The 14076-nt window shown below is 43.6% G+C and overlaps 1 protein-coding gene across 1 annotated transcript in view; it reads left to right on the top strand.

The window, feature by feature from the left end:
• Positions 1-12291: 12291 nt before the first annotated feature.
• LOC117379826 (neurobeachin-like) overlaps positions 12292-14076 on the top strand; it is a 398145-nt gene continuing 396360 nt past the window's right edge. Inside the window, 3 exon segments of the mRNA XM_055226208.1 lie at positions 12292-12304; positions 12358-12414; positions 12654-12937. Of these exon segments, the coding sequence (XP_055082183.1) occupies positions 12292-12304; positions 12358-12414; positions 12654-12937 (354 nt within the window).

Below are 14076 nucleotides of genomic sequence, written 5' to 3'. Positions count from 1 at the left end.
CCTTCTCCCCTTGCTCGCGCCTCCCATGCTTTTGTCCCTGCTTCCCCCACCCTTACTCCTGCCTCCCGCACTCCCCCTCTGCTCATACCTCCCACGCTTTTACCTCTGCTTCCCTCATCCTTACTCTTGCCTCCCCCTACTCTGCTTTGACTCCCCCAATCTCCCCCACTTGCTCATGCCTTCCCCATTATTATTTTTGCCTCTACCCCTTCTTACCTTCCCCATTTGTGCACCTGCTACTCTGACTCTTGCCTCCCCTACTCTCGCTCGTACCTCTCCCACCCTTGTTGTGCCCTCCCCCACTCTGGCTTGTGCCTCCCCCCTTTTTCTCCTACCTTCCCAGTATGGCACCCTGACTCATTCCTACCCATCTCTGACTCCTGCCTCCACCACTCCCCTTCCCTCACACTTTTGCTCCTGGATTCCGTCACCCTGACTCCCCCACTATTATTTATGCCTCTTTCGCTCCTTACCTCCCCCATCTGTGCATCTGCTTCCACCTCCCTTGCTTTTACATCCCGCGCCCTTGTTCGTTTCTTCCCCACCCCGATTCCTTCCTCCCCCACCTACTCCTGCGTCATCCACCTCCCCCTCTTGCTCATGCCTCCCCTACTTACCTTTTTTTTCCTCTAGCCCTCCCTATTTCCCCATCTGTGCACTTTCTTCTGCCTCCCTTGCTTTTCTTGCTTTTACATTCCCCACCCTGACTCCCCCACTCGCCCCACTTGCTTGTGCCACCCCCACTAATATTTTTGCCTGTACCGCTCCCTACCTCCCCCATCTGTGCACCTGCTTCTACCTCCCTTGTTTTTACATCCTCCACCCTTGCTCCTTCTGCCCCCACCCTGACTCCCTCCTCCCCCATTCTAGCTGCTGCCCCCTCCCTCACTCTTGTTCCTCTCATGCTTTTGCCCTTGCTTTCTCACCCTTGTTGCGTCCTCCTCCACTCTGGCTTGTGCCTCCCCCACTTTTTCTCCTGCCTCCCCCAGAGTGGATCCTGCCTTCCTCAGTACTGCCTCTCCTACTCTCGCTCATGCCTCCCCCACCCTTGCTCCTTTATCCCCCACCCTGACTCCTTCCTCCCCACCCACCCTTACTCCTGCATCCACCCCACCCTGCCTTACCTAAGATGACGCGCATCATCTTGACGTGTGTTTCACTATATGCACTTTAAATTGCACGCACACTTTAATAGCACACAGCACTTTGAACATTTTTTGCACTGTAAAAAAGATAAATTGCACAAAATGATTTAAAAATGTTTATTTAACTTGTCTGCTTTTACCCAGTTTTAGATCTGGAGGCACAGTGGCACTTTAATTGAAGCTGCGTGTCCTGGAGGGGAAAGAGGACAAACTTAAAGTTAACATCTATTTTATTTTTATTAGTGCAATGTTTGTTTGAGAATGTTTTAAGTGCTTGTGTGTGTGTGTGTTGTGTAATTTGTAATGTTTTAGTGAACTAGTGTTTTAAAAATGTAACTTACCACCTCCTGTGTCCTTAATTAATCCAGTACAATTGAGTATATTTGATGTATGAAAAAGTGCACTTCTTTTGTTTAACAAATTACTGATCATGACTGTGTTTAATAGTCTCATAATTTACAATTATATATTGATCAAATTTACTATCTCTGCATGTATAGATATGTATATAACAAATTGTGCAAATGCAGATGTTTTTTGTTTGTTATGCAAATTTTAATTTATTATTTTGGCCTTCATAGGTCTGTTTTTTTTCCTGGACTGAAAAATGAAATATGGACTCTCTCACACCTTGATGGTGACAGTAGGACAAACTAAATTGACTTTCAGATGCACTCATCGTACTTTAGATTTTTTTTCTTGGAACCTATTTATATCATTTGTTTTTGGACTTTGGATCAAAACTTGGGCACTACGTTCACAAACTTTGGCATAAACTAATAATTCAAAGGACCTTGAACTTTTGCAACAACCAACAATACAAATACTCTTTGCTGTATATTTGTCATGATCCTTGTCTGTCCTGACTTTTTTTTGGTCTTTTTTCCCTCCCTTTTCCTGTGTCTGAGCCTGTAGCTGGGCTCCTCCCGTGCACACCTGAAGCTAATCCGCTGGACCTAGGGAGGGTAAGAGGAGCCAGGACCTGACACTCGGCGCCAGATCGTCTGTGTATCTCTGTAGTACTCCCTGCTTGTCTCAGTTCATGTTTTTTTGCATTTTGACTCTGCTAAACTGGGTACTTTTGCTCCTCATCAGATCCCGTTCCCTGGACCCGCTCAGCTGTCCCACCTCTGACCCTGCTCTCCTCTACCGGTACTGTTCATCCTGTCTCTGTCTCTGTTACTCGCGCTCTATCCCTGGGCCACGGCAAACACCCCGCTCCTGACTCAACGTTTGATCTACTGTCATTCTTCATATGCACTATTGTAAATAAACACTGTTAAACCTTCTCCGAGTTCTGTCTTTTTGGTCCCTCCCTTATGACAAGATTACTGTTTGTCTTGTTGATTTTTTATACTTCAATACATTACAGCTTTAAAATTTTAATATTGGTTGTTTGTGTTTTATTCACACCCCAGGCTCAAATAAGAACCAGCTTTCTGATGCTTCCAATAGTAATCGTACTTTACTTACCGTGGCTGTAGTCAAATCCATAACCTACAAGCATTATAGTTACACATGAGCCATACTGGGCAAGTGCAAAAGTGGGGCTAGATGGAGGCTGCCTCCCCCACTCTGGCTCGTGCCTTCCCCACTCTTGCTCCATCCTCCCCTACTCTGACTCCTTCCCCAGTATTGCTCCTGCATGAGCAAGGGTAGGGGAAGCAGGGGCAAGAGCGTGGGAGGCACAAGCGAGAGTGGGGAGGAAGGAGCAAGGTTGGGGAAACAGGAGCACAGCTAGCAGAGGTAGGAGCAGTAGAGGCAAAAACATTAGTGGAGGAGGCAGGCACAAGCGGAGCGGAGGACAGAGACAAGTGCAGCTTGTTGAAGCTGATCACAGACTGTCCTTGTTGGAGAGGCGGGACTGGGGAAGACAGGAGCCATACTGGGGGAAACAAGCAAGAACGGGGGAGGAAGCAGACAGTGTGGTGGAGGAAGGAGCAGTGGTGGGGGAGGCGCAAGCAAGAGTGGGGGAGGCAGCCGCCACATTGGGTAGGGGCTTGAGGAAAAGAGGCAGGAGAGGCAGGACTGGGTTATGGCAGGCACCATACTGGGGGAGGGAGGAGCAAAAGTGGGGGAGGCACAAGCCAAAGTGGGAGAGGCAGGGTGGGGGATGCAGGAGTAAGAGTGTGGGATAACAGAGACAGCATGTAGACCTAACTGTACTTGTTGTGAGTTTAGGAGAATGACAAGAGGAGGAGCGGAGGCAAGGGCAGGGGTAAAAGAAGCAAGGGAGAGAAGGTAGGAGCAGGAATTGGGGAGGTAGGAGCCATATTGGGATAAGCAGCAAGAGTAGGAGAGGCACAAGCTAGCCTGGCTCCTGCCTCCCCAATTCTTGCTCCTGAATCTTTTTCCCCCTGCCACTTCCTCTGCTCCTTCTCCCTCCTCCTCTTGTCCTCCTTCTAAACTAACAACCAGGACAATGCCGAGATCAGCTGGTCTTTGTCCTCCCCCACTTCTGCTCCTGTCTCCCCCACTGATGCATCTGCCTCCTCCACTATGGTTCCTCCTTCCCCACTCTTGCTACTCCTGTCCACACACGTCCAGCCTCAAACTCGGAATCATTAAATAGTATCCATTTAATCTCTTCCATTGTTGGTTTCATTTTAAATCATAAAATCTGTTTTGTCTGGTCTTTAAATTAAAGAAACAGTATGTAGCCTGTGATTAATAAGTGGGTGCAGGTGCTACATTACATGGCCATCATGTCTAGTTTTTGTAAGTGTGAATAAATCAGCATTACAATTGTTATGAGTAAAAGCTGTATTGGATTTGTTCATCTCATATCTGGGGACATGGGTCAAGTTAATGGAATGTTACAAGGGCCACAACTTATCAAAATTACACTATAGTTATAATTAGGCTAAAAAAAACCAAAAACAAACAACACCTTTATTTTCCTGAAGGTTAAAATTGCTTTCCTTGTTAGGGCCCCAGCACGAATGGACGAGGACAGCAGGCAGGAAACAATAATCTATAGACAATTAAATGATATCAAAACTTAGAGTTCAGTGAGCTCTAATTTTGAGTGAAGCTCACGAGAGAAAATATTGAAAGACGGCTCAGTAGCAACACCTCAAAATCGACTTACATTGCACCAATGGCAAGGCAGGGCAAGTTTATTTGTAAAGCACAATTTATACACAAAGTAATTCAAAGTACTTTACAGAATAAGAAAGACATTAAAATCACAATACAACAAATCAAAACAAATAATCACAAATAATCATCATAATCATCATAATGAACAGAACCGCTTTGAACCTGGATTTAAACATTTTTGAAGTAGAGGCCTGTCTCACATCCTAAGGAAGACGGTTCCAGGTTTGGCTGCATAAAACTGAAACACTGATTCTCGATGTTTAGCCCTGACTCTGGGCACCAGTAGGAGGCCAGTCTCTGAAGTCCTCAGAGTGTGAGATGGTTCATATGGCACTAACATGTGGGAGCCACAGGAGCCAGTGCAGAGACCTGAGCATAGGACTTATGTGCTCATACTTGTTCCAGTCAGGACCCGAGCAGCAGCGTTCTGGATGTACTGCAGCTGTCTTAATGCTCATTTGTAGAGGCCAGTGACCAGGCCGTTACAGTAGTCTAACCTACTGGAGGCAAATGCATGGATAAGTCTCTCCAAGTCTGGTTTTGACAGTATACCTTTGATATTTGCAATGTTTTTAGATGGCAAAACACTGCAGATGTTACTGATTTGATGTGGCTCTTAAAGTTCAAGTCTAAGTCCTTTATTACTCCTAGATTTCTAGTCTGACTTGAAGGTTTTAAAGAGACTTGCAGTGACTGATGACACTTTCTCTCTGTTTTTGTGGGCCAAAGACTATGACTTCAGTCTTGTCTCAGTTTAGCTGGAGAAAGTTGTTTTACATCCACACACTTCCTGGCAGAGTGAATCCACTGGTCCATATTCATCTGCTGCCAGTGAGACACACATCTGAATGTCATCTGCATAGTTGTGGTAGGACACATCATTGCTGCACATTAACTGTCCTAATGGCAGCTAAAGATTGAACAACATCTGAGACTTATTTCCAATTTCAACAAAGTACTCCCTATCTTCTAGATAGGACATAAAGCAGTTTAGTGCACAACTAACCTCTCTGTAAGAGGATGCCATGATTGACAGTGTCTAAGGCAGCACTCAGATCTAACAGGATCAAGACTGAGACTTTGCCTGTTCATTATGACAAAACATTTAAATTTTAGTATGGTCAGACCACAGGACATCTCTCTTGCTTTTTTTCTTGGGTTGATATGCACATTTCGGACCAAAACATGTTCATCTCTGGGACACGGAACCTGTCTCCTTCCTGAGCAGTATGATGACTGGCCATTACTATGGTGTTTATACTTGCGTATATATAACATTTCACTACAGCTCTCTACTAAGTTGCATAAGATTATTTAAGTGCACTTTAAATATATAAATAACTAAATGTTACAACAACATAGTTGCATTTATGTTTACCACGACCTGCTGTAGTATTTAAATACTAAAATTCACTATAGAGTGACTTCACTTAAGGCCAATGTTATGACAATGAAACAAAGATTTTGGCCTATTGCTGGATTTCAGACAACATCACAACATTCTGTGGGCCAATAATATTTAATACTGATGTGGGCAGCTTAAATGAATGTTGTCAGAATGCAGATTTGTGTTATAATACAGTGAGTTGTTGGGTCTAGTCACTAATGGGAATGGTCAGGTTCAACATCTATGCATTTACCTTTTGGATATTTCTACTATAATGTAATCAATAGGAAAAACTGGCTCCTGTGTTAGTCCTCTGCACTCCATGTGGTCATCGTACTCCAGAGGTTTTCTGACACTGCAGGTCCTCAGCCCCAGAGTTGAGGGAGGTCTAGAGTGGAGGGAGGTCCAGAGAGGAGGCAGGCTCAGAGTGGAGGGAGGTCCAGAGTGAAGGGAGGCCCAGAGTGGAGGGAGGCCCAGAGTGAAGGGAGGTTTAGAGAAGAGGGAGGTCCAGAGTGGAGGGAGGCCCAGAGAGGAGGCAGGCTCAGAGTGGAGGGAGGTCCAGAGTGAAGGGACGCCCAGAGTGGAGTGAGGTCCAGAGTGGAAGGACTTCCAGAATTTAGGGAGGCCCAGACTGAGACCCAGGGTCAAGTCCGGGGTGGAGGGAAGTCCAAAGTGGAGGGAGGCCCAGACTGAGGCCCAAAATGAGCCCCAGGGTGAGGCCCAGAGTGGGGGACCACTCTGGCCTTACACCATTAAATGAGCTTTATATTAAATTATATCAATAAAAGGCTGCAACTAATGATTATTTTGTACATATACTTCTTGTTTCAGAGAGGGTTTTATAAAAATAGGCGAGTCCAGCTCCTTTGTTCTGGCCCAACTGGGTCGGCATTTTATTTCAACAAGTCACACTCTCGGTTCCCACATTGTCACTCTGCCGGGCGTAAACCCGTAAACATGACTCACAATCGCCCTCTAGTGGCGGGTCTATTGTGTGCAATTCAAACAATATACCATATTGTTACACCTTTTCTCCTTTTGGAAAGCTTTTCTTCAATTATATTTTGTTCATGGCTTTACCGAACATGGAACGTATTACATTTGTAAATAAAGATAACCAACACATATAACATCTGAAACAGTATGCCATTTTAAAGTGGCATGACCCCAAAATTCTAAAACCAACAGTGTTATAACATTTCAAAACTTTTTTTTTTTTTCTTTTCCCCCATAATGAAAGAAGTGCCTGGTTAGGTAACAAAGTCTTTGTAGCGCTGTGGCTTGTGAATAACCCTACCACTTCTGGTTGTCAATGGCACCTCACTGATGGTCTGAGGGGCTGAATAAGGTTGTACCGAGTCTGTTTGGGCATTTTGTGGGACTGCAGTCTCTATGTCGGTAGGCACTGTTTGTGGCACTTTATGAGCACGTCTGAGGTGTCTACGGTTCCTCCTGAGAACTGTGCCTGACTCCAATTCAACCTCATAGGATCTCGAGTCAATAAGGTTTTTCACTGTACCTCGCCTCCATTTGGTGTGGGGCTGAAAAGGCTGTACTCTCACATAATCACCTCCTTTCAGGGGAACGAGATCCCTGGCTGATCGGTTGTAATATGCACACTGACGAAGTTGATTGCTCTGTAGTGCCTGTTCAGCCTGAATCACTGTGGTTTGGAGAAGGCTGGTTTTGACTGGGAGTAATGTCCTTGTGCGGCGGCTCAGCAGTCTCTGTGCTGGGCTGGTGTCCAGTCCTTGTGATGGTGTGTTGCGATGATCTAAGAGTGCAAGGTAGGGGTCTTGTCCAGAGGCTTTCGCTTTTTGTAACAGTCTCTTTGCCATTTTAACTGCAGACTCTGCTTTTCTGTTACTCTGTGAGTACCCTGGAGATGACGTTTTGTGTTCAAATTCCCACAACTGGCTGAATCTTTGGAACGCTTGGGATGAATACTGTGGTGCATTATCAGAAACTACAGTGCTGGGGATGCCATACCTAGCAAAATGTGCCTTTAGTTTCTTTATCACTGTAGTAGATTTCGTGTTTGGCAAAAAGTCTATTTCCCAATAGTTGGAGTAATAGTCAACTGTTACATGGTAATCTTTGTTGTCAAACTGAAATAGGTCAACACCCACTTTGGCCCATGGTCTGCTTGGTATATCATGTGGGTGAAGTGTTTCTTTTTGTTGTCTGTCATCCACTGACCTGCAGATATCACAACGGGCAATGTATGTCTTAATATGGTCGTTCATGCCAATCCAGAAGACGCATTCCCTGGCTCTCCACAGACGTCCTTCTGCACCCAGATGAGAGGAGTGTAGGCATCTGGTGATGTCTTTATGGAGGGAAGCAGGAATAACAACACGCTCTCCTTTAAACACAATGCCATCTTGGTGACTTAGTTCATCTTGAAATGAAAAGTATGGTCTGATTTCAGGTGGTATGACTCTCTTGTCTGAAGGCCATCCCTGCTGCATCATTTTAATAACAGTTTGCAGAGTTTTATCATCTTTTGTAGCTGTTCTAATCTGACTTAGACTGTTTGTTGTGATAGGTAAGTGTTGCACCATATTAACGGTCTCTATTTCAGCTTCCACAGAGCCTTGAGGGGAGCATTCTGGGAGATAGGCTCTGCTTAAAGTGTCTGCCAGTAATATGTCTTTCCCTGGGACATACACCACATCTAGGTCATATTTCTGAATGCGTAGCATCATTCGCTGAAGTCGTTTTGGTGCGCTCAACAGTGGTTTCCGGACTATGGTCTCTAATGGCTTATGGTCAGATTGGACAGTGACTTTACGACCATAGGTGTACTGATGAAACTTTTCTATACTGAAAACCATAGCTAGAAACTCTTTCTCGATATGGGCGTAACCACATTCTGTTTGTGTGAGTGCTCTGCTTGCAAACGCAATAGGCTTACCCTTCTGCATGAGCGCTGCCCCCAGACCTGTGTCTGATGCATCACACTGAACCACCAGATCATCCTCAGGGCTGTAGTACTTCAGGACAGGAGCATCTGCAATAGTCTTTTTGAGTTTCACGAATGCACTCTCATGTTGCTCTGTCCAGTCCCATTCTATGTCTTTGTGTGTCAACTGTCTTAACACTTCACACTGGTCTGAGAGATGTGGGCAAAACTTGGCCAGGTAATTTACCATGCCTAACAGCCTCTGTACTGCATTCACATCTGTAGGCCTCGGCATTTGCTCAATAGCACGAACCTTGTCTGGGTCCATCTTAAGCCCATTTGCCATGAGGCGGTGCCCAATGTAGTTGCACTCACTTTGTCTCAGTTTGAACTTTTCTGGATTCAGTTTAATATTTTTTTGTTTGTATCGTTCCAGAAAAAGTCTCAACTTTGCATTATGGTCTCGAATGGCTGCTTCCTGACTCTCTCCTTGACCTGTGATTAGCACATCATCAGCAATAATGTACAGGCCTGGCAACCCATCCAGCGCTTGGGTTAGTTTTCTCTGGAAAACCTCAGGTGCCGGACCAATCCCCAAGGGCATTCTAAGCCACCTGTACCGCCCAAATGGAGTAGCAAAGGTAGTTAGGTAACTCGACTCCTCAGACAGCTTTACATGCCAGAATCCGCTCTTGACGTCACAAACGGTGAACACCTTAGCCTTAGACATGTCTGGAAGTACATCCTCAATGATTGCTAATGGAAAGTGACTGCATTTGAGAGCCTTGTTCAGTGGTATTGGATCAATGCACACTCTTAGTTTACCACTTTGCTTTTGTACCACCACCATGCTACTGATCCAATCCGTGCTACAGTCAACAGGGGTGATGATACCTCGGCGCTCAAGGTCCTGCTGCTCCTCTTTCAGCGGCTTCATCATGGCGACTGGAACTCGCCTCTTTGGAAGTTGCACTGGCTTCACACTCGTGTCTATTTCCATTTTGTATTCCCCTTCTAGACAACTGTCTCCTGTGAACACATCTGCAAAATCTGTCTTAATTTGCTCAAATGTCCATTGCCCTTTAGTGTCCTCTTCTTTTGTAACAATACTGTCAATAGCCATAAAATTTTCATAGTGCACCTTAATCAGTTTCATAGCCTCACTGGCTCTTTTACCAATCAATGGGACATTGCAATCTTTGTCTACCACTTGGAACTCTAGCTGGTACAGTTTTTGGTTTCTGGGGTTTCTCAGTTTCACTTTACATTTGCCCAATGGCTTTACTTTGCTACCATTGTACATCACTAGCACAGAACTAGTCTCATCCAGTTTTACATCTCTGTTTAACAGATTAACAGGTAACACGTTACATGTAGCTCCGCAATCAATCTGAAATCTGACAATATCTTTGCCTAAGAGCATACCTGAAAACAGTTTGGTGTCTTTTCTTTTTTCAGAGTCTATAGTATTCACATTGTCATTTTGTCCCTCATCTCTAATACACAGAATGTCCTCATACTCACTTTCACATTCCGTTAAATTGTGCACTGTTTTCTTCTTATTTGTTTCAGTGCAGGCTTTACATTTAGCCGCAAAGTGGTTGTTCCTACCGCACTTTTTGCATTTCTTGCTGAATGCTGGACATTTTTGCTTGCTCTTTTCATGCGTCCTGCCGCAGAACTTGCATTCCACTGTGTCGTCTTTGTCCCTCTGCTGATGGCGCGAAGCTCCATGTACGACGTGAACTTCCTCCACTGTTATACCTGCTATGGCTTTGCAGTTCTCCCGGGACAATTCAGCTGCTCTGCAGAGTTGAACGCAAGTGTCCAACGACATGGCTCTCTCTTTTCCTCGTCATCTGCGGCCACAGTTAATCCAACATACAGTTGAAACTCATCCCTCCATGTCTTCCATGCTTTAGACAAGTTGTCGGAGTCTAGACACAACGTCTGTGGAGCCTTCAGTCTGTCCATGCTGCTAGCTTGTTCATGTGCAATGCTAATCTTTGCTAAACAGATTGCACTTTTCACATCGTGCACATTCGGACCATGCGCTCTGGCACATTTGTGTTCAGCTGTATGAATTAGACTTCATTTATCTATTGTTTGAAAGGTGTTGTTTTATTCTTCAGTTTACATTATTGTAGGTAAAAATATAAGATGTGCACCCATTAGTGTCACCTGTGCACATGGGTGAGGTGCGCCCTGGCACATTCCTGTGGAGAGTTACAGATCAGACTTTGTTTATTGTTGATATCTGGCAAAATATACTTCAGACAGCGATAAATGTGCTGCCCAATGATAAACCCAAATGTTATCTTCTGATTGACACCTAATTTGTCAATCAATGTTGGTTATGCGGATCACTGAAGCCCCAAATCACAGAATGTTTACGCTCTCACTGTTGTAAGTATCAACCAATTACTTCTCATTACGCATTACTGATGCTTTACAATAACAGCCAATGAGACAAAACGATGTATAGTTTGGCATGTTTTACTATACACAGGTAGAGTACAGTGTAGAGACGTAGTAGAGACTCCCTTGCATAAATCTTACATCATTGTACATTGTTTTACTGTTTTTGTGTGATTTTGGATATGCATATGATATAATATTACTTCACCCCTTCTTAATTTTGAACTTTCTTGTTACTAGTGTTTGTGTTTTTCCTTAGGCACACGGATGACGATGACCTATCAGATGCACTCATCGGCTATAACCAGGTTTTGCAAAAAACAAAGAAATGGTACAAGACATTTTTGCACCATTTTGTTGTCACTGACTTTGTGAAGGCCTTAATTCTCTATAGAGGAAACTGTAGATCAAAGGGTAAAATCCCTATATGCACCAAAAGGCCTTTAGAGAAACTCTTGTTTTTGTTCTGCACTCTTTGCACTGTTTCTTCTGTTTTAATGGTAATTTTATGATGATTATTTGTGATTATTTATGCTTTGATTTGTGTGATTTTAATGTCTTTCTTATTCTGTAAAGCACTTTGCATTACCTTGTGTACGAATTGTGTTATACAAATAAACTTGCCTTGCCTTGCCTTGCTTTATCTTGGAGCTGGCAGAGGCAGGAGGAATCAGAACACAGCAGGAAGAAGGAAACAGGGAGAAGCCATAATCATGTACAGTGTGTTTTCAGTTTGTGTTTGTTTACGTTTTGAAGTATGTGTGTTTGTTTACTATTTGCAGTGTGTGGAGTTTGTAAATATATATTTCAGTACTTGCTTTCAGTAGTTATATCATTCAAAAGTTATTGCATTTTTTCCAAACGTTCTCCAAATGTCTCCATTTGGATTGTTTTGGAGAGATTTGGATAAATTTGGATACATCAAAAGTCCCTCCACAAAATGCCTGGGTTTATTAATAATAAAATGAGTGTAAAAATTAAATTTTTATAGATCTTGTCCTCAAATTTGAAATGTGAGGTCAACAATATTTTCAGTAAAGATAAATTGTATTTTTGTTCCCAGCTACCTACTGCAGCTTTATGCACCTTCATTTAAAAAAATAAATAAATAAAATAAATAAAAATAATTAGTTGAGGATGAGAAAAATCTTTTTTTTGTGTTCCAAAGTGTATAAATGCTTCCTGGACATACTTACAGTGATTCTGACACCTGCAGGTAAAACTATTGGGTGTTACCTTTACAAAGACCCCAAACTTGTGTATATACTCCTGAGGATTCAATAATGGTTATCATTTTATTTTGGAAAGATCAGAACAAAGGCAATTTCTCCAAAATGACCCAGAATTGTAAGGGGTTAATAAGTTTCAGTACCCTATTTGAGTCTGCATCTCACTTTCAGACTACACCAACTCAGCGCTTCACAAACCCTCAGGCAGAGGGCGACAAAATGGCGCCGGTAACTCTCCAGTCTCCTCTCCTCCGCACACACGCACCGCACACACTCCCAACACCTCCACGACCCGAGCATCCATCCAGCAGAGCGGACACTTCCAAAGCGCACTCGGCTCAGTCAGGTCTCACTTTACACTTTAACCCACTCCAACGAACAATTTTCTCTGGATTTCACCGTATTTTGTGGTTGTAATTTTCCCGTCTTTTCTTCTCCGGACCTTCTATCCTTTTGTTTCCACCCAGGTGCCCGCTCGAGTGACAGGGACGGGCAGGAAGGGAAACGGGCAGCAGCGGGACAGACGGGACCATGCTGCTGGGGACCGTCAACTGAGCAGCGGCAGACTCCCCCAGGTCACACTGGGAAGACCCTCACCATGCCCGGCTGCGGCTCCGAGCTTCTCCCGTCTGGACTCCTCGACCCGGCGGTACCTATCCGGGATATCAGGACCAAGTTCGCGGTGCTCATCCGGCTCATCCAGGTTGGAGAAGTTAGCAACCGAGACATTGTGGAAACAGTCTTCAACCTGGTATGTAAAATATGCTAGTGTAGACAAACTAAAAGGCTGTGTTTTGCATTTTTTATTTTGAATTTTAAACTTGCCAAGACTTACTTTTTTTAATCCTAGTAGGGCTAGATGAGGGAAGGCTCGCATTCACCCTCTGCTATTTTAAAATAAGATTGCCATAAAATTTTTGAAATGTGAGGTGATAGTAAAAATACAATGAACACAGCTCCCAAGGTGTGTTTTAATAATCTCCAACTTTTTTGTCTGCTACTTACTTGTCTCATGGAGATGTTATTGCACTCCCTGGAATATTCCGCAGTATTAGCTAAGTGTTTATTCAATTACAAGTCATTAAAATGGTAAGACTGTAAGTGGGGTCGCCTTTCCACAGATATGACCTGTAACATGGCCTGTTGATGCCTAGATATGTGTAATGTCATACTGTGGCAAATTCTAGGGAACGCAATAATGTGCCCATGGAGACAACAACATGGCAGGCCCTCCATCATGATAAAAGTTCCGTAGTGCTCCTTTAACTCAAGTTGATGTTTTTTGGTTTGTTGTTGAAAGTTCAAACTGATCTTTCCTGTTTCTACTAAAACGTATGAGTGAGTACACATAATTTTGTGCTTTAACCTGTGAAAAAGGGACATATGCCTGAAGATACAAATGATAATATGTCTGACATGATATTTGTTCAATTTGATAATCCCAATAATGACACGAAGGATTAAGCTGTTCAGAGTTTAGTGTTTGTTCAGAGTTTGATTGGCTTGCACTGATGTATCCTACAGTGTAAAGTAGGGTTTGAACTGTTCACCTGTATATTGAGGTTGCAGGGGTGGAAAGTACTCACAGTACTCATTAAGTTTTGGGGTGATCTGATCTAAAATGAAGTAACTAGTAACTATACTTTGAGTAACATTTTTCATATGTACTTTTTACTTTTAAAATGTACTTGCATCATTACTTGAGTAAAAGACCAATTCGTATCTGTCAACTGGGCAAAAAGTTGTACTTGAGTACCTGCAGTACTCTTCCCACCACTGAGATAATGACGTTATAGAACAGTTATAATAAGGCTTGAGGTGAAGTGGTCATCTTCTAACCAAAAAAGGTTCTACTTCAGCTATAGCCAGTTCATACTGCTGCGTTGCCCT

This window comes from Periophthalmus magnuspinnatus, chromosome 13 (genome assembly GCF_009829125.3).
Source record: "Periophthalmus magnuspinnatus isolate fPerMag1 chromosome 13, fPerMag1.2.pri, whole genome shotgun sequence".
Classification (NCBI taxonomy): domain Eukaryota; kingdom Metazoa; phylum Chordata; class Actinopteri; order Gobiiformes; family Gobiidae; genus Periophthalmus; species Periophthalmus magnuspinnatus.
This window is presented reverse-complemented; position numbering and strand designations above follow the sequence as displayed.